The sequence below is a fragment of the Phallusia mammillata genome, chromosome 4 (assembly GCF_965637545.1).
Source record: "Phallusia mammillata chromosome 4, kaPhaMamm4.hap1.1, whole genome shotgun sequence".
Lineage (NCBI taxonomy): Eukaryota > Metazoa > Chordata > Ascidiacea > Phlebobranchia > Ascidiidae > Phallusia > Phallusia mammillata.
The window spans coordinates 6,928,611-6,950,237 of NC_137255.1; the positions used below are offsets into that span (position 1 = coordinate 6,928,611).

At 38.9% G+C, this 21,627-nt stretch overlaps 1 protein-coding gene across 1 annotated transcript; it reads right to left on the reverse strand.

The window, feature by feature from the left end:
* Positions 1–273: 273 nt before the first annotated feature.
* On the reverse strand, positions 274–21,097 carry LOC145222273 (inactive tyrosine-protein kinase transmembrane receptor ROR1-like). Its single transcript, XM_080088364.1, has 19 exons — positions 20,689–21,097; positions 15,853–15,964; positions 15,437–15,468; positions 11,465–11,585; positions 10,876–11,051; positions 8,868–8,904; positions 8,533–8,675; positions 7,482–7,687; positions 6,047–6,250; positions 5,449–5,569; positions 5,151–5,323; positions 4,734–4,856; positions 4,544–4,654; positions 4,014–4,193; positions 3,543–3,721; positions 2,888–3,017; positions 2,566–2,685; positions 2,327–2,472; positions 274–2,009 (listed from the first exon to the last, which is right to left on the reverse strand). The coding sequence occupies exons 1-19, from the start codon at positions 21,080–21,082 to the stop codon at positions 1,061–1,063; spliced, it is 3,657 nt and encodes a 1,218-aa protein (XP_079944490.1). The 5' UTR covers positions 21,083–21,097; the 3' UTR covers positions 274–1,060.
* Between the last annotated feature and the right edge of the window lie 530 nt (positions 21,098–21,627).

The window sequence follows — 21,627 nt, forward strand, 5'->3', positions numbered from 1 at the left end:
GATCATTGGAGCTAGTGTTTTGATTTGTTGGTTCAGCTGAATTCAAAATTGCTTGCACAGTGTAAACAGTAAACCTTGGTTAATCCGGACCCGTTTGGACCAAAAAAATTAGGCGAAGATCCGTGTTAACCGATGTCGATTAGTAAAGCCTTACCACATTACACGTTAGTACCACGAATTTTGTCCAAATTAGGCAAAGATCCGGAATAGCCGAGGTTTACTGTTTTACTTTTGTGGACAGCTTCGACGAGTAAACGTTAGATCCAAAAACAGTTTGCAAAGTGCCAAAAAAAGTGTATTTACAAAATTCCCAAAGTTTCATTGTAACGTTGCAAAGATAAAGAAAACCAGCATGAACTCTGAAAATGCCCGAAAAGCAATACGCTATGCTTATGAAATAGGCGAAAATCGCAGCCCTTGTACGCAAAGTTTTAGCCTATGTTCACTTCACCAAAAAAACGATATAATAGGGTATTAAAAGAATACTGAACAATACTTTAAAAATCGTTAAAAATGTGGATTTTGTGTTAAATAAACTAGAAAGTGCGTAGGAACGAGCATGCCTTGTGTATTGGAATGATACGCTAGATCAGTGGTTCTCACCCCATTTTAAGCCATGAACCACCAGTCAATTAAATGAATATCGTGGACCAGTCGATTGTTAAGTGAGGATAAAGAAAGCATCCACAACAAGCACAATGGCATTTAAAATTACTTTAAGACAGAACTTCGAGGAGTTATATCAAACAACCAACAGTTAACAGAAATGGCCAATAACTTGGATAAGCCTTTCTCGTACTGAATATTCAATTAATTGTACGCAACTATATCCAGTTAATGTAATTAATCTTTTGTGGACCACATGAAAGGGGCCGCAAGTTAAGAACCACTGCGCTAGAAAAATGAGTAACTTCTTGTCCAGAAAAGTGTAAAAAAATCACATCAACACTGAAAACACTGGGCCTACTTCGAGTAAATGACCGCCCTGTGGTCATTGCCAAAATTCACAAGACAACCTCTTCAGGCTGTGGTGGTTTGTGTGGACCCGGATTTAATTGAATTACTCTGTTGCGAAGAGTAGAGGGAACTTTTTATCTGGGGGCGTTGGGGCGACCCCGATCCTGTGGGCGAGATTAGGGGGGCGATGGCTGTCAGCCCCTTCACTGTCAATGTCCTGTTCTTCGCACGGGAGACCAGAATCACAGGAAATAGCTTTCCCGCTGGTCGAGTCATGATGGCGAACCTCTAAAGAGTCTTTTCCGCTTTGTCTGGTAGGCGACATAGCTCTTGCATTTGAGACAGCCCCTTGCCTCCTAGAGTTCTGTTCTTCATCATTATTGTAGTAGTTAGGTTTAGGTGCAAGAACAGGCCGATCTCTTCCCGGGGATGAAGGCTCTTCTAAAGTGTCTTGTTCTTTATACACTGTAAGCGGCATTCTTCCCTCTTGGCGCATTCCGCTGTTTGGACGCGAATGCTTCAAAAGTCCTTGGGATTCCTCATTGAGCTCAACTGTCCCATCGTTGCTGTAGTTCCTCCCATCATCAGATCGGTCCTGGGATCGATTGCTAGCCAACATAGGCCTTGATGACCTTCCCTGTTGAGTGTATCCATAAGGTGGAGGAGGTAAATTATCCTCTTTTTCTTCCGGATGTGAGGCAAGATTAGATACCCGGATCGGAGGATGTTGGTTGTACTCCGAGGAGGCTGCACTTCCGCTACTCCTGGAATGTGTCCCGCTGTGTGATCCGGGATGCATATGATGAGGAAGACTTCTCATCTCTTGATGCTGCATCGGGTGCATGTTGTAGCCCGGGTGGGGGACATACATGTTTTGATTTTGTGGAGGAACTGATGAGGCTGTGGTGGCTCCTGGGGAGTGGTAGAGACGGGATGCAGGACTCGTGTTTGGAGCTCCGGGAGGAGATGTGTTCAGGTAAACTGCGTTTGGAGATGCAGAGAATGGAGGTTGAAGGTGGTGCATCTCTTCGTGTTTTGGAGGCAGGTCAATCCTAAGACATATTAAATTTCCCAGTAAGGTCAAAATTCAAGTTAATAGTACACAACCTTGCTATCAGAATACATAACGGGAGCGCGAGTCCCGAAAGACACTTGTCGTGGGTTCGAATCCCACCATTGGTCAGATTTTTCTAGTCTACGCCTTGCCATATAGGAATGCTTGGTGACCGGCTGATTCGGTGTGGCGACTTCAATGGGCTTGACACACTGTGATATATATATCAGTGTCTGGTGATCGCTGGTCTGCATGGGCGCTTCGGGACTGATCCCAGTTGTGAATTTATGTTCATCTCAACTGGTTTATACTTACATAGTTCCTTGTGGTGGCTGCATTCCAAACTGTGGACCACCCTCGCCTCTTATAACGTTCAGTTGTCGGTGAATCCCCTGCGCGAGCTGTGACGTCATACGCGTCGTGCTGCTACCTTCCCATCCGACAAGCTTGGCGTGTATATCCTTGTATACATTAAACACTCCAGTTAGTATTCGGGGTTTGAAGGTGGTAGTACGGCACATAATTCGTATAAAAACAGAACATAGAAACCGTACCTTGAAAAGTGGTCTTTGGGGAGCATTTGCGCACCAACATTCGTGCATTAAGGAGTAGATTTTGGCTGGGCATTGATCAGGGCAGGTGAGAACTTGACGTCTTCTTATCATATCCAGAACCTTTTCATTGCAAAATAATCAATTAATTGAAAGTACAGTAAATTGATTTACAAAACTAACGTAGAGTATTAAACCAGAATTTCACATTAATGAGATTTAGTTACAAAGCTTTCATGTTAATGAGATTTAGTTACACCAGTTAAAGTTAAAATATGAAAAAAGAAATATTATACATGTGAAAAATATGACAAAAAATGCCTACCTCGTGATTATTGTAGCCACAGTACGGTTGCAAGCCATAACTGAAAATTTCCCAGAGCAACACACCAAACGACCACACAGCGCTTTTGTCCGAAAACTTCCAGCCTTCCAAGGACTCTGGGGCCATCCATCTAGACGTAAAATGCGCGTTTTTAAACACATCGATCCTTTACTAAAACTAAATGGTATTCAAACAGAACGAAGGTTGAAATAGAATAGTCAGAAATTTTCTGTGTTTTGAAGCAAGAAGTAGGTTGATAGACAAGAGTTTAATATACTTTTAAAGCCATGCAGTTAAAGTCTATTAAGTTTTAACTTATATTGAACATTAACTTTCTAATGCTGATTATTGTCAGAGCCAGGGTTTTTTTTAAGGTTTGGTTTGGGTGACCGCTAAGTAGTTTTAAGAGACCGCAAGTGTTTCATTTAAATACCAAAAAATAGTACTGTAGTTGCAAGTCCAAATTTTGGGAAACCTCTGTAGAAACCGAAACGGTCCCCCAAAACACCTTAAAAAAAACACTGGTCAGAGCATATATTTTATCCAACGCATATATATTTTTAACTTACACACGGTTGACTGTACTACACTGCTTAGTGAACCCGCCTAGAGATTAACAAGTTTGTATATGAAAACCGTTAGTAAATTGAGGTACCTGATTGGCAGCATTTGACCTCCCTGTGGTGATCTGTAGTAGCAGGAAAGATACGAGTCCCTCACAACACCAAGATTGCTGATTTTCAATTCCATGTTTCCGCACACCAGGATATTTCGGGACGCCAGGTCCCGGTGGATAAAATTATGACTGGAAAGATATTCCATTCCCGCAGCAACCTGGAAAAAACACGATTTTACTATCAAATAATTTCCTCTATTTTCTAGCTGCACCAGAATCGAAAAATACTATTAAAACCAAACCAATGGCCATTAAATAGCATATACTTTACGTCAGTTTTCTAAGCTTATGACGTCATCTATGACATTTTAAAATGACGTCATCATTAAAAACGTAAACACTCGGGTTGTTACGCAAACGAAGCCACTAAACTAAACGGTATTTGCCCTGTGTGGATATTGTCAGTAATAAACTATCAAAAAAGTGACTTAGTTTCAGAACCAGTGGTACCTGAATTGCCATCCTAATGAAATCGGAATGTTCCAAACACGACGAGGCATGGCTGCTTGCGCTGCTTGGAGGTTTGGCAAAGTCTGCCTGTGGTGAGTGAAGAACCAGATATTCGTGCAAATCCACACTGTTGGTGTACTCGAAGATCATGCAGCGCAGGCTTGGCTGGACTACAACGGCCTGCAAAAACGAAAGATATTGTCAAGGAATAGTTTTCTATTGATTTGATTATTGATGTTTTGAATCAATTTTTATTTACTTTTTAGCAAAAACTGGTACATTACCGTTGGATAAACCAAAGCCAATCACACACAGTTTATGTGTGACTAAGAAAACTAGATTTAATCAATTTACTAGGACGTTTTTTAACAATGCCTAAAATGATAACCCCCTTACATTAAAATTTGACGCCAAATTGTAAGAATTTCTTTTAATTTCTTTTAAAACAAAGAAATTAAAATTACATGACGATCTTACGGGCTGTGAAATAAATTGAAATAAAAGTGTATTCTAAACGCATTTTTATTTACCTTTAAACATGCAACGTTTGGATGTTGGAGTTCGGAAAAGGTTTCCATCTCTCTCTGAAACTCATGGACTTGGGTTGCGATGGCACGATCTGTCAAAGTCTTTACTGCAACCTGCAAGACGACAGTTAGTTGAAACTGGGTTCAGTCCAACAAAAAGTCAACAGTTTGCAGATAGTAATGCCAAATTTACCGGTTCATTGGGACAATAATGAAGATTGCTGAGAACCTGAGCCTTAAAAACCTTCCCGAATTTTCCATCACCGAGTTCTCCAATAACGTGGACAACATTGGAACTTAATTCCGGGACCTTTGTCTAAATAAAAAAAATGTAGTAAAAAATAGTTCAAAACTCTTTTTACTAATCCGGTTGCATTTTTAACATAGGAATACGTTATATTTCATTAATGAACACCAGACACGGAAAGAAGCTTAGGAGCTTGCATTTTTTGCAAACGCTCTTTCTATAAGTAGTTAGTGCCATGCATGGTATTAACTTTAATAAAAACCGTGACGCAAGTAACGACGTCATAAGATATTAAACCAAACAGGCGATTAAAGAAAATAATCTCACAAAGATTTCTACTCCAAACAAAGTTGCTACACTGACCTTCTTTGCCGAAAGTTGTTTGGTTTCCATCTTGGTGCCCTTGGTTTGTTGAACTCCCTTCTTCCTCTTGCGACAAGCGACACAGAATACAACCACCAGACAGCCAAGAAGAAGAGGGACGCTCACAGCCGGGATGAGGATCATGATCAAATCCGGAGATTCAGAGTTATAGTCTAAAAAACAAAATAAATTTCTAAAAAATTGACACCACATACATCTAAGGTTGATATTTTTAAAGCCTTTTCCTCAGCAAGGGTTTTCACGATTTTATGAAAAAAGTTCCCCCTTGGATACTTACTGCATTGTGGTACTTGGCACTCAGACTTAACCGTGTATTTCTGATCTACGTAGCACCATGGCGCCTCCCTGTGACCACCAGGGTTGCGGCAAAAGTTGTGCCCGCCGGACAGTTGTGGATACTGTAACCAAAAAAAACAATATTTACTAACATAAAGAGATGTCGTAATGAACCCGTTATTCAAAGTAAGCTTTTCCGACTGTAAGGTCTGAAAAATGGTAGCAATGAAATATTCAAACATTTGTACAGTAAATCTGGTTAAACCGGATTCAGTTAATCCGGATATTCGGCTAGTTCGACAAAACTTGAGGTACAGATGATTTGTAATGTGGTAACACTTAAACTAATCGACATCGGTTATTGCGGATCTTCGCTTTATCCGGACACATTGGTTTAGTCCAAACAAGTCAAGATTAACCGAGGTTTACTCTACTAGAAGGTCTTATGTCTTCAAATAACTGTAGACACACGGTATTCCATTAAGCTTTGAAACATAAAGACTTGTGACGGAATAAAATTAAAATACTTTTAGGAAAGATAGGCTCCTTTAATTAATTTAACACAATGCCCCAAAACCAAGAGAAGTTATTCTACATACCTGGAGGAGCATAGATTTTGGCCATGTCATACAGGTTTGTCCGGTGGCTGTTACACTCAATACGCCTCTGTAGTCTTCGCCAGTCTTATTGTAGCATCTGTGAGCGGGATCCACTACACTCGGCAAACCGATGTCAGTACATTCTCCATCTAATGCAGTGGTGGTGGGGGGCAGCTTCAAACAATCGGCTGTCTTTTGTATCTCCTAAAAACGAAAAACGGGTGATAACTGGTAAGCCTTAAACAGGGTTTCAAACAGGATTAAATTATTTCCAAGGGTAAATTGGAGAAAAATTAGAAAAGTAAATACATATTGTGGGTATACGAATGTTAAACCACGGGTGTTAATTTTATCATGAAAATCTACAAATCTACAACGAAAAAAGGTTGAGAACGTAGAATAACACACAATAATTGTAGTTCAGAAGAAACTGATTCTACCAAATTAAAAACTGCCAACAATGCAATTGTTCCGTCGCTGTGTTTTATTGCAAATTGAAAGATCTTTTTATAATTGTTAATTACGTAATATGAATAACAAAACGTGCGTTACACAAATATTAATATATATATGACGTCATAGTCGAATGACGTCACAAACCAAGCAGAAAACACATATTTTAGTTTTGGTCGCTTTCAGGATTTAGCGAGAGAAAGAAACGCTTTTTAGGTTATCATGGGTAAGAAGACTCTAATTTTGTAACCTAATATCAGGTGCGGCGACCTTTTCACCCCGTGGCGTTAATGCGTTGATGTTGAAAGTCATTATATCCGAACATAACTCGCTTACGCAAAGGCTGTTGCCAAAACGCACCACTTAGATAGCGATGCATTAACCCTTTTCACGCTTTAATGCACATTATTGGGTAAAATTTCTCGGGTATGTTTGAATTAATTGTTTGTAAAAACAAAGGTTAACGGCTGTTTAACCACCAAAAAGCATTTTGCGCTAAGTTTAATGTACTTTTGTCACTCACTAACGTGTAAAACTCGTAAGACTCAAAACAAAAGCATGTGGAGATCGGTTTAACGCTTATTCAGTTGAACGCCATAAATTGACTTTAAAGTTTAAATGAAGGACTACTTGTGTCTGGGCCTCTAGATCTTTAAACTTTAGGCCGTTCACACATTATACAGCGTATATTAGCGTGTTTTATTGTTATACTATTAAACTGCTTTTATTTATTTTACCACGGTTGTTTAAGCACTCATTTTCATATCGATTCCAGCAACTGATGATGCCACTTATGCGAAATATATATTCCTTTGATGCTGTTTTACGGAGGGTTTTATCCATTCCATTGGTTTTAATTTAATGTTATATAGTTAAAAAAGGCAAACAGTGATCGTCAGTTTAAGCCATGCTGTCGATGGTTTCAATCCATTACTAAAATTGTCGTTTCAAAAATAGTTAAGTATGTAGTTGATACACTTACCTTGATAACAAGATCATTGGGTTGTTGAAAAAACGCTTCTCCACAGACATCATATTTTAGCAGCTCACAATCCTCACGGCATAACCTCAGTGGGACAGCGGGAGTAACAGGAGTGCCGTCCCGCTCAGCACAAGGGGGAAATAGAAAGAAGCAGAAAGCCTCAGCAGCGTATTTTCGACACTTGGGGTCGATGTTCGAGTTCTTAACTGAAGTCAAAAAAAACTTGAGTATGTTTGCATTTATGCCTTTTTTATAGTAAAAAAATTGTTGATATTTAAATAATAATCAAAGTAAAGAAGTAATATCTCTATGTTTTAATGCCAAATTGTATATGTGTGCCCTAGAAACGAATTATTCCAACGGAAAGCACAAAACTTATAGAGACCTTTTGTCTTTGAATGTATTCTAATTACAGACTTGGTTAAGTTGCCTCTGAAAGGCCAAAATATTATCAGAAAACCAAATAATATACTTTACATCTACGCTATTTTACATTCCAAAAACAATCGATCTCTGTTTATATTGTGGTACGTTTTCCTTAAAATTTTATCTTTTGTTCGGTGCCTAAAATTGGTTTAGTAACTTTAGTTCTTTGGCGTTTTACTACAGCACCAGCCGCTTTCTGTTTTTACTGTCGCGAACCCAACATATACACGGCTATGTCAGTCATCACTCACTGACGGACGCCATTCTTTTATCTCCTAAAATCCCGTATATGGCCACACACAATAGGAGTATTCTATTCTATCAATCAAAAACTGTTCACGTTTGGGTTTCTGTCGTCCGCAAATCCAACAGTTTGGATTTAAGCTCGTCCGAAACGTTACCAGCCCTTAGCTTATCAATGCCCACTATATAAACATTAGTCTGGAATTGCTGTAGCAGGTTTATCCCAAAAGATAACGTTCTGCGATTTTCTATCATTTGGAAGGGTTTTTGTCCTTATTTGAAGCTATTTTGTCTCGAAAAGCCTACGAAGTCGTTTGTTTTGTAATATACGGGTGACCTTCAGGGTTTTTAGGTTCAGGTATGAAAAGCAAAATACACTTACCTATGGCGCTTATGGCCTGCGTTAAAGTCTGCTCTACGATCGTCTGTTCCTGGAAGGCGTCAATAAAAACTTGTTTTCCATCTTGGAAATAGTCCTTGCACACATAGCCTGTGTACTCTTCACATTTGCCTTCGAAAATATCCCTGGAAACAAATCACGAAATCATAAAATTCAAAAAAATAAACTCTAGCCGACATTTTTTAACATGTTTATTTTTCTTAAATGATGATTTTGGTTTATTTGCAAATTGTGATATGTTCTAACAACTGCAAAGGCTGATGTTTAAAAGTTAATTTCCATGTTTAGGAACAAAAGAATAACCAAGAACAACTTACGAATCAAATATCACGTTTTCTCCTGCAGGCAACGGGTCTGCAAAACAAAAACAGTTAGATTTTAAAGATTTATTTACAATTTTTATGAAGCGCCTTGTTATTTTTATCGATTGCATTAACGTTAGCAGCCAAATAAGACAGATCCTAGTCAAGAACAAACTCGCAAAAGCAAATGCATAAAAACGTTTCACCGTTATATACCCATAATAGTAGTGAAACAAAATTTTACAAAACCGACAAAAAAGCGTGTCGTTTACACAAAAGCAAATGCTAAACGCTATTTGTAAGCTATCGGGCTGCAGTAAAGCAAGCGCCGCACATTTGGTTATACTGGGTACTTGTATTTAAGCTGTACACATCCACATAGACCATGGTACCAGCATAAGCACGATAAGAAATAATCGGCTTTGAGCTCATTACCAGCGATGACGGGCGTGAAAAGACCCAAAACAGAGCTCAAAATCTATCCGTTGCAAAAGAATGTAGGCTAGGCTTCGTGAAACGATGAGACATAGGCCTGTAACAAACTGATATTTTGTGCACCAGACACGCCTGGAGCACTGATAATGCGATGATAAAAATGAAACAGGATTCTGATCCTAGAAAGATTGCCTTACTTTCTCGAGGGCATCAAGCTATATGTTACCATTGTGGCCGTTTTAGGCAAGATACGCATATTTTGAAAAACTATTTTATGGTGAAAGCTTGTGTAAGTCCACAAGGCCTAGATTTTGTTTAATTTGGTTTAACAAGGGTGTTATATCATTAAAGCTAACATTTTGAAGGAAAAATATATTTTTTGTGATAATAGCCGCTTTTACTATGTTGACCGTATATTTGCAAAGTTACAATAAAAATGTTACACCCAAAAATGGTATTCTGTGGGACAATAATATTAAGACACCTATGAAATCAAAGCGTTATCATTTGAGCCTCCATAGAAACAGTAAAAATCCTTTCCGGGTGTACTGTAGCAGCCTACAGAATTTAAGGTAAAACGCTTGATACGATTGTCACCTCAAAAAGGGCCGCAGCTTAGCACAGTTGATGGATAGACACATTTTTATATTAAGAGCGCCAATTTCAGCACCTGCAAAACTTGGCCAAACTCTAAAACCTATTTATCAGGCTTAAGGTCTGCACTGACTGCCTCTTTCACTCCAGCCAGACGTTACGCATGATCGATTGGTAATTATGACGCAAGAGACGGAAGGCGTCCAAGGTCTAACGAGCTTAAAATTTGTTTCATAAACAATTCCGTTCGGTTCGCGAAAGCTGTTGCGTTCGCTTAACTGAGTTTTTGGTTGAAATTTGGCGTGAGTGATCGACAAAACAAACAATACACTGTAAGGTAGCAACACTTTCATGAAATAGAGTTCAAAGGACCTGTTGAAGGTAAAATTGTGTCTAAATTTGTCATCACAAACTACATTCAGTTTTTTTTTACCAAAAAAATGGGATAAAGTTATAGAACGAGGTTTGATACCGGGTTTAGATTTACCTCTAAAAACAAATCTGAACAAAAAATATAAAGATATCTGTAGAGGACAAGCGCGTAAAAAATGTGTGTAGAAACTGAATAAAGGATTTTTAAATACAATCTCGAAATTTGTCAACAGATAAATAGAGAAAAAACGATGAAAATCCCTGCTTTAGAACCTAATTGCTTTAAGATATCCGAACGAAAAACTTGAGGCCCCTTTTTGTATTTTTTTATTCTAAGCATTACACAACATATTATGGCTAATCAAGCACGGACTGAGCAAATTGTTTCCACCATGTTAAACTCGCTTTGAAGTTGGAGATTTTCCCTAGCACGCGTGACCAGACTTAACAACAACCACAGCAGGGTAATTTGTGGTCTAGCAAATACCAAAATCCGGCTTAAAACCTTTATCTTAACGTGGCTTACACCCTTAACGCATCATTACATGCAGCTGCAACAATCCACTAAAGCCCGGCATTGACCGCAAACGGCCACAAATTACCAAAAACGGGCACAACTTACTGAATGTAACCAGTAGGAATGCGCTGGCCTGAACTCGTCGCAAACCATTGGAAGCTTCGCAACGGTATAGTCCAGAGTCAGAGGTATAGGCATCGTTTATTTGCAGTCGGGAACCCCATGATTTTGTTTTGATTTTGATTCTCATTCCGTCTGTCAGTGTCTGTTGGTTTTTATACCTGTAAAACAATTTTTGTTATTGTTATGTTGAGGTATTAGGCCATAGTTATTCCCTAAAATGAAAAGTAATCAAGCCTAAGCATTTAATGTCTAATTTGGACAAAAACAAAAACAAAATTTCGTGAACCGCACGTATGCCATGTTAAAAAGTAATATACATGTATTTAAATACCAAACATATTTCCAATTTTGGCTTGGTAAATATTAAAAACAAGTAAAAACACCAAGATATTGTTACCCAACCACGGGGCGCCTTTTGCCAAGCTAAAATAAAAGATTTAGAAACCCTATAAAAACGCATAAACGGGTTTAATGTTTTTCCTTTTTCTCTGTCCTAATTTGCAGCAATTGACATCGTAAATAACATATCATGTAATGGTCAAAGACGATAGGGATGTGATAAACAACTTACCATGTATATTCGATGTTAGAGGATGGATTTCCTTCCACCTTGCATCGAAAACTTGCTTTATCACCGGACGTCACAGTCTGATTCAGCATATCTTCATCGAGTTTCAAAAATGCTTCCTCATCTGCAAAAAAACGAAGTTTCCAAGTTTCTACGAATCTGTGTTTTATCTTACAATTGGTTGAGTTCATGTTTTATAGCTTTCACTTTGTCTATAATTTTGCTTCTAACACTGTTAAGCAGTGGTGGGATTCAACCTCTATAGAACCGTCTCACGAAATTTTTACGAGATCAGCGAACCGAACCGGTTATCATTACTTGGTTACTGTCAACGGACTTATTGTAACAGAAATATGACTTTTGTGACAGAACCCGCTAACAAAATGTTTAACTCCTACCACTGCTGTTAAGGTATGTTTGTATTTGAAAGTAGAAAATACTTTTAATGAAATAAATAGGTCACCCTGATGAGGACGCAACAAAAGACATTAAAACGGCGGATGAGTCAAGTACAATTGCCAGTTGATCAAAACTACAGTTTACAAATAGACCATGTTTGACTTAGTTGTGTCTAGCTTGAAGGATTGAATGTAGTATGTTGTGTAATGGACCAAACTAAAAATATTGTGGTATTCAACACATGTTATCGTTGATTAATCTTATCCAACAGAAATGCTTGTACGTCATACCGGTGACGTAACATGCTGTCACTACATATATGGGCAATGCAATCGACTTGTTAGCATGCAATTTTGTCGACAACCATTCGAATTCAACGATGCAAATTCAAGAGAAAAAAGTCGTGAATAAAAACAACCAAAGAACACATTGTGTCAATTTTCTGCTGGGATATTAAGTAACGCTATCCATAGAATGGGTTAAACCAAACATCTGGCTAATGACGTAACCGTCACGTGGTAAGGTTTTACACGAATTCCAGCCAATTTTAGTTAATTGCTTCGATCGGCCGATTTAATTGCTACAATTTTACACGGTATCATTATCACAGAGCTATTAGAACGACCCGTATTTGGAAAGCCGAATTACAAAGACCGCAATTGTTATGCTTGAAATTAACGTTAAAAATCAATATTAGAAAATGCTTTTGTATCTACGAGACAACTCAAATTAAGAAGCTTTATTTGACATCGCCTAAAACAGTGGTCGGCAACCGCCGGTCCGCGGCCCGGTACCGGTCCGCGAGGAGTTCGTTACCGGGCAGTATAATTTTTCAGGTTAAATGCTATAAAACATTTTGCCCATGTATCCCGGGCATGATAAACTAATTTAAGCGTTTTTATAGCTATATATTTGTAGTTTTTTGAAGACCGGTCCGCGATAAAATTTTAGTTGTAAAACCGGTCCGCAGTGCAAAAAAGGTTGCCGACCCCTGGCCTACAACATTACATGGAAGAAAATCCTAATTGAAATGACCATAATACTAAGAAAACACGGTTAGCAATACGCAAAAACGGAAGGTTAAAAAGTTTCTAATTTAACCTTATATACTTAGTGTATGTGATATCTTTTGGATATACAACATTCTCGAAGCCTTGACGCAATGATTACGCTGCGCAATGAGATAGCACCAACTTGATGGACAGATAAAGCGTTTAACGGGCTCCAAATATGGAATTTATAGCGATCGAAAAGCTCTTGTAAAAATTGACTAGGTATTGGCGCCGTCTTGAAATTTTGAGACAACAAGTTCTCATATTATAAACACTATAAGTTCTTCATTACCGTTCCACCAAGCGTACAATAGTTTGATATCGTTTTCTGTGGAGTTTAGTCAGTGATAAGTGATGGCTCACTCGTGTTACCGCATGATTTCAACAGCATTTCTGATTGCAGAAAGGGAGTACGAACCTTGGGTATTGATTTCTTGGCGTTTCGATGCCGTAAACGTGACTTATGATGAACAGATCCTGGGATAAGATTACGTTTTTTCACCAGTCACTTGACTCGCTGCCCTAACTGGGTTTGCGGTCAGCAGAATGTCAAATCTCAGCACGAATGGGGTAGTTTTGTGGTACAGGCCGGTCGCGCCAATACATTAGACTGTGATAGCTAACTGCCTTGAGTTTTTATCACTTAACATTTGGCACTGCACAAAAGTATGGTATAGCAATAATAATCAAGACCAAATAGAAGAGCAACATTGATAACAACCAAAACAAAATGTGTGAATAATAGGCTATGTTGACAACACTCTTGTAGGTGTTTTTTTTACATTGTAAGTGTTTGTAATGCCAGTGGATTTGTTTTTTTACCGAATAATTATAATTGAATTACAAACTTACTGCACAATGTTGTGGTACAGTGCTTACACAAACACATTTGGGAGTTCAACATTTTTAACGACAAAAAACTTCTTTGAGATGCAGTGATACACCTTTCTCGATGAAAAGTTCAAAACAGGTTTGTTTGTAACAAACCGTCACAAATTGTAAATTGGCAAATTCTACATGAACAAATGTTTCGAACAGTTATCCGTAAAAACAATCCATTTTCTCAGCACTGTGTTGTATATGTTTAGATTACACGGATTCTAGAAAACTCTCAAGCGCAACCAATCGGAAAACGTTTGTTTATTTCTGACACAATCCACGCCTTGGAGTCAGACCAAAATCGCCATCTGTAGACCAAAACGCGACTAACATCAAGAGGTCAAAAGGTGGCGCAAATCGCATTATAAAGAGAGCACCCGCGATTAGAGAGCCTCGCGCCATGCGATTTTATGACCCGGGGTCAGTCGCAGGTCATTGACCCCGACGGCTGCTGACATGGATTAGGGATAATACATTAACGATTTTTTTTCTCTAAATTAGTTTTTAATGAACTTTTTGCGACTAACAGGTCAGAAATGCTTGTTTATCAACAATATAGTTATTTTTTTATTTTATTTTTTATAGTCTTGAATTCGATACCTTAATTGGCCATGTAAGTTATTTCGTTTCAAACTGGCTTAAATCAGTTGGACGCTTCTGGGCAGGGGTGGGCAACTTGCAAACCGCGGGCCGCATGCGGCCCTTCAATAAAGCTTGTGCGGCCCGCAGAGACGCTTGGATTTCAAAAGTACAAACGAGTCCAATTATTATTTTTGAGCTGATTAATGCGCCTGATGCTTTTCTGCGATCTGGCAAAATGTCGCTAGAATCAAATACGAATTATACTTAAGCATATTTGGTAAGAAACAAAGCAAAATCACTTTGTGTGGTGCACATGTGCGTCCCTCGATCCAATTTTGACATATAATTGGCCCTCGCGGTAACGAAGGTTGCCCAACCCTGCTGCTTTTGGGTTTACAAAGGTTTGCAGCTATTAACGTCACAAGTGTGCATCTAAACGAGAAAATCGTTTTATAAGAACTAAGTGGATTTTTTAGGTGCATTTGCAGAAAGCGTTATTAGGTTACCAGTTTAACGTGCAGCATATGATATGAGCGTTGAACAGCTGGTGCTCGTTTGTTCGATTCGATATGGGCCTTTTGGACGTTCCGCATCGGGCCAATTGTCATAATGCTTGATCTACTGCAGTAGTTCCCAACCAGGGGGGGAATTCCCTACTAGGGGGAACTTTGTACTTTGTAGGGGGGAATTTGTATCACAATATTATTCTCTTACTGGTTGTCTGTGCTATGTGTTATTGCTGCATTTGCCATATATAAGGGAATTAGATTTTGTAGGGGGGGAATTAGATTTGAATATCGACTAAAAGGGTGTACAGGACAAAAAAGGTTGGGAACCACTAATCTACTAGGTGGGATTCACAATGGCAAAATACAGGTCGTGGTTTGTTGGCGTCCAGAAATGAAATCGATAGCTTTGTTTGAGTTTTTTTTAATTTGTGCCAAAATTATGCTTACATTCGTACAAAAATTAGCATAACACTGTGAGGTGTGGGAAATCTACAAGTTCCTATTAAGTGGCAAGTTACCGCATGTTTTAAAGCAAGTATTGGGAAAGAACATACCTGGGTCTGATGTCGAGGCAGGGGGTGAACGTCTGTTGAAAAATATAACATGTAAGAAATCAAAACATAAGTACGCCCTGGAGCATTAAGTATTGAGTAATACTAATATCTATAATAAAATACTTTAGGCCAGCGGTTCCAACCCAAGGAGGAATTTTAAAACTTGAGTGGAGGAATTGACATTATTTGTACAAGTGGTTTGAAAATATACTCTTGAGCTCTGGGAATATGACCTGTAAAGTTAATAAAACACCACATTTTAAATGATCTTCGCATGGCTTAGTTAGCATGTATTGGGAAGTATATTAGGAGGGAAATTTGTTTTTAATTCTTGAGGGAGGAATTCGAAAAAGTTTGGAACCACTGCTTTCGGCCAAAAACGAAACAAAAACGTTAAATCAATTGAATTTACTCACCCTGCTGGGGCAGAACCGGTTGAGCCTAAAGCGGCCGACGACAGCGATGACGTCAGATCGCGAACCCACCTGACGTCACGGGTGTGTCTCCTCAACTTTTTCGTTTCCTTTCCTGTTACAAAACAAACCAATGTCATAATGGTTTTGTGTGTTGGGGGAAGTTGCGCTTGGTTTGTTCGGCTGTGAAACCAGGAACCCCACTGCTGTTGGTGGTATATGGAATACATTAGTCGTAACATATGAGTTATAAATGGTAAACTCAGGTATCTTAAGACGCAGGCATAGTGTCATGCTTTCAGTGTGGTGAATTATATTACAATGGCAGTACAGTACTAAATACTTTCTCCTCGCAATTTCAGTGGGTTGTAACAAACAAAAAAAGCTGTGTTTTTACCCCATTTAACCTTATATTTATTTTTACCCGCATTCTAACCCATCCAAAGACAGAGGTACACTTTCAATTCCAAACGACAACCAAATATACCCCACATGAATAACTGGCGACTAACCAACAATTGTTTGGCCGAAAAAAATATGACTCACAGTTATAAAGCAAGACTTTGTAATCCACACACACCTGACAACGGAAATGTATTTATCCCAAGCAACAGAGGACACTACATTTCATGGCGAATGATTTACGTGATTGGCGTAGACTGGTCCGGATTAGGGACTGTTTGTCATTGAGATTTAGTAGCGTCAAAAAACTTCGCGCCTTTTGGCAGCTAAACTAACAGCAAACATGGCTTGGAGCCATTTGCTCAATCCCATGACGCCCCAGTCTAGCAGGGCGATAAAATGTGTGAAAATATGCTTCGACTGCTTTATACAAAGTTACCAGTCAAATAGCATGATACTACAGCACAACAAACATACAATTTCTGTTTTTATGGTCTTTGGGTGGCCTTCGGGCTTTTGACAGTGATATAGTGCAATTGATCCTGAATTTAAAACCAGTGATACCCAATCTACAATGAATCACCTAAGTTTCAATGATTGTCAACCGGTTTCCTGGGGGTTGAACACTTCGCAATGCCGTCACTGTTACGTATAAGCCCCCCATTCTTTTCATATCGAACGTTAAACAATCACAAAAACTATAGGAATCGCATTGCCTTTGTTCTGCTCAACACTACAAAGGCACGTTGGTAGTTTGCTCGAAATCGCAAAACCTTGTGCAAATACCACAGCTTGGAAAAGGAAAAATTGCCTTCCCCAGGCTTAGTTGATAATACACCGCAAACCAGCAATTACATATGAACGCCTAGATATATTTCAATAGCACTTTTGTGAATGATTTTTGTGTTACAAGTCCTTTTTGTTCAGTTTACATAAGCTTGAGTAAACCCACACTTCCGATGTAGGCTTGTTATTGAACTAATGTATTGTTGAAACGGATTAATACCTGGAAGGGGAGTGGTGTTTACGCCGTGACGGTGATACCAGTTTTTCACGGGTACTTAGGGTCAACATATCCGTTCACATTTTCGTAAACTTACGTTCCCATTAAACCGTGACAATAGCTTACATACGGCTTTACACTAGCACCCTTTAATACGTTAATATTTAGTAATCTAAGCAAGTTTACAAACTGAATTTTAAATGTGGTAATAAGTATTGTTCTATTAAAATATGCCGAAACTTGGTTCTACAACACATTAGTGGTTATAAAACATAAAACATATCCAAAAATCTAGCTCAAAGCCATTTTCAGGCAAGTGTGTAGTGTATTGAAAATCAAACAACTAAACGTATGCATGTCAGTTTTATTAAAAACATAATTATTGGGGCTAACCGACAGATTGAAATCACTGTTGTCCCAGACTGAACAGACATGCCGTAAAATTGGCGGTTTAAAGCGATATGCGACGTTTATTATCCAATTTTCCCGGGAGGCTTTTTTGCTGGAATTGATTATTACCAATTTCGATTTTCTATACTAGACAGCTGGGATGACAAATAAGGCACAATGAATGATTGGCGTTTTGTGGGTTTCATGCGAATATCAAATGTAAAACGCTAATGTATACTTTTTGAAACGATCAGAATTAAAATGTATGCAATGTTAACTGTATTAGTGCACTGCTAAAATCATTAACTTTAAACCCATGAAAATCATTAATACCACAGACATGGGCGCCGACAGAAAATTTTGCAAGAGGGTAAATTTTGGCTCATACTTTACCGCATCAAGAATTTGTTACATATGAAGGCATAAATCGTGTACTTCACAATTGAGTTGCCTAAAAGTTAGAGCATTAAACGATGTCACAAATCCCCGCGCTGCCACTTTAATTAGTTTTGCTGCGAAATATGTTAAATTGAGGTACATTGAAATTCCAAGGGGGGTCAAGTGCCCCATCTTGCCCCTACGTGCCGGCGCCCGTGACCACAGACAATTCAATACTAAATACTACAGCCATATGGGAATGCTGGGTGACAGGCTGATAGATTTGGTACAACGCCTTCAATGAACCTGGCGTATTATGATCTACTACAGACAAAGAGTGAGTTTCTTTTATAAGAAGTTGGAGTAGAGAATGTCGCGCATGGGCAGGCTAATTAAAATTTTTGGTTTTCATCAAATAGGGTCATAATCCCTAAACCGCATCTTAACGTCTACGCGTTTCTTAACGCTCGGGCTTAACGAATTTCGAATAACTCTGCGTTAACGTGAACAAAAAAACTTGACAGCAAGTCTTTCAAGTCGCCAATTTGATTCATCACCACAAAACAGCGGCTGAAGTCTTTGCGAACGACAGTCATGCCTTAGGCTACATTGGTCCGTATGCAAAGCATAGGTGAATGTCGTGGTGCTAAAGCCAGTAATTAACCGCTTCCACACAAGAAACATGCGACGCCACACAAAAGTGTTAACGGCACTTGTTTTCTGCCATAAAATGTCGACATTTTCGAACCACAATTGTCAAATACACTTATAGGTTTGAATGGCATTTTCTTTTCTTTGTAAATTGAGATGTTTTGGCATATGTTAAGCTGTTACACAATGTCCAATAATGTCACAGTCTTATAAATTCCGGGTTATTTAATAGCGGTATTAATTTTACGTCTAAAATATGTTTCAATTAAAGTATTTAACACGAAAAATGTGCGAAATAACAGCCACTTAGCTAAATGCAGAAAATACTATCGCTCAGCAGTCACAAATTATTTAAAAACCTTTACATTTATGTCTTAGCAACCACATGTGTGCCTATATGTTGACGACAAAGGGGTAATTATAGCTCAGCAAAATATCATAACATAAACATGTCGCTGTTAAACTCCATATTTATCCCAGTATATTCAATCCAAGAAATATAGACTTAAGTTAATTTCTGAAAGGCACCAGACGACATTATAGAAAGCCACCAGGCAAACCACAGAAAAATCTGGCAATGGAGATAAAGCGACATTAGGGCGCCAGGCATTCCACGCAAGCGGTCGATCGTGTAATGACCCCTATCTACTTTTCACAGCCCCCTAAAGCCCCAGCAACGACCCTCTTCGTTTAAGGACCGGGTAAAAAATCACTTGTCAAGGCGAATTAGATTTAAATGGATTACCCTGTTTGAGATGTAAGCTCTTACTGTTTACGTTGTTAAAAGAGAGGTTTGTTGTTTACCTATCAAAGGTCATAAGAGGGGAATAATTGGTTCTAGGGGGCATTAAGGGTCATGGGGATTTAACCTGGGTTAATATATGATGCTCACAAGAGCAATATAACACCGCTAGAATCTGTAGAACTAAAAAAGCGGGACCACACTGACATGGGAAAAAAGCTTTAACTGTCTGATCGTTAAAATGATTTCGATTGGATTTCGGCTTACATTTCGTGCATAGAGACAACGTCTGGCGACTTAGTTTGGTGTTTTCTTGGAAATTCGAGGATTAAATTACGTTTTTACGGGTTGCATTTTCGAAGGTATGAAATTGACTCTATCATTAACAGTGTGGAATTTGCAAAACACTATTTTCAAATCAAATTAATTCCGCGACAAACTCACCAAAAACACTAATTTGTATGTGTCAAATTAGTAAGGGCACTGAGACTTATTGAGGGTTTAAGACAAACTGCATGCCATATTTCAAATGGATTTTCTAATAATTTAGGTATACCCATATAGAGCCGTCATATGGTCTTATTACAGCCGCGAAATTGGTTACATACTCTCAGTGAAAGAAGAGTCGACGGTGCAAGCCCCCTACACAGCTGTGAAACCCAGCAAGCACTTAAAAATGCACGCATCAAGGCAAAAGGCCAAAACTACAAAAACTTGCACGATTTCAGCTGAAATTTGAAACTTAGAACAAGACTGCAGGGGCCTGGCTAAAACACTTGGCCCCGAAGAGGCGTTAAGGTATCCTCCTGTTGTGGTTCAAGGCGTCTGAGCGTTGATAAACGTGTATGCACTTTTCTTATGGTTTGTACATTGACTGGCATTTAGTAAATTGTACAAGGTCGTAATATAGATTCAGCGCTTTTATGGATATTTAAACAAAAACTTTACGATATAAATCAAGATCCTAATACAGATTTGGTACTTTGTTGGAAGTTGAACAAAAATTCCGCGATCTATACCAACTTCAGCAGCAAACAGTTAGAAAGGGACGTTTAAAATTTCACATCTTGTTTAACAATAAAATCTTAATACAAAGCTAGCTTCACTATTTACGGATCTGTTCACAAGGTTAATGATGAAAATAACGGCCCCAAAAAGACGTAAAAAGCTACATGCTTTATTGTTCAAATGTTTCGGCAAATGCTCATGCCAAGCTAGCTTTCTAAATCAAGTTTTGTCGCCGAATTTTCAATGACTTTAAAGTGGTACTTACCAACACAGGCGGCCGTCAACAATAAAAAGATGTGCAAAGCGATTACATTGTTCCATCGGCGTCGAATACGGCCCATGGCGGCGTCCAAGGCGGTTCCAGGCGTCTTGAAACAATAGCCGTCGCGTGTAGTCAGTAGGTCCCTTTGCGGCCCAATTATCGCTTTCAGCCCGTACAGTTCAGGCGTGAATCCAATTTGGGTCGTTTTGTGTGGTAAGTATGCTGCTGCGCGGGTCTCACAGGGACAACACGCCAGACAGAGACTAATATCTTGCTTGGTGACCTGTGAAAAAGCAAGACGCGAAATTGAAATGAGTAAATATCCAGCGTTGGCATTGTGTGATGCCAGATGCCGTCCCTGCGAGAGATGATCAATAGACAGTTCAAAAGACTTCATTTGCACCAAAGCGTTTCTTTTATCACACATGGGGCTGTTGCAAAGAAGTATAATTAACACATCACCTGGCGTCTAGAACGGCTTATAAACAATATACCACTATCATATTAACTGCCAATGTTTTGTATGTAAACCCTATTTAAGCGTACAAGTTGTACACGCCTTTACGAAAACATGGTATAATTCATACGTACTCAAAACAACCCAAAAATCCTTTCTGGATTATTAAGCATGCAACAAATAGTTAGTCTGGCTGCTTGAACATGATTTTAAGTCCACACAAACACCTCTCAGTCACAAGTCAACGATGCACATATCAATTTTCAGACAAAAACACTACCAGACGACAAAATCTCAGATCTGGGCTGTTGGCAGGCTGTTTGTGACGCAACAATCGAAAACGAATACAGTGTGATGTCACAAGCCTCAAGTGCGGCTACCTCGTTCCCACGAGAATGCATTTAGAAGTGCCGGGCGGGCGTAAAACGTCTCTGGCTCGTAGTTGTGTGATGGCTGCGTTGGTGGTAATTATGCCCTTGGTCTAG

Excerpts from the sequence above, each read along its gene's own strand:
- LOC145222273 (XM_080088364.1), bottom strand. The coding sequence starts at position 21,082 with ATGAAGTCTTTTGAACTGTCTATTGATCATCTCTCGCAGGGACGGCAT. Across the intron at positions 11,586-15,436 it reads TGCCTCGACATCAGACCCAG|ATGAGGAAGCATTTTTGAAA; the intron begins GTATGTTCTTTC and ends GTTTTTTTGCAG. Across the intron at positions 2,010-2,326 it reads CAGCCACCACAAGGAACTAT|GATTGACCTGCCTCCAAAAC; the intron begins GTAAGTATAAAC and ends AATATGTCTTAG.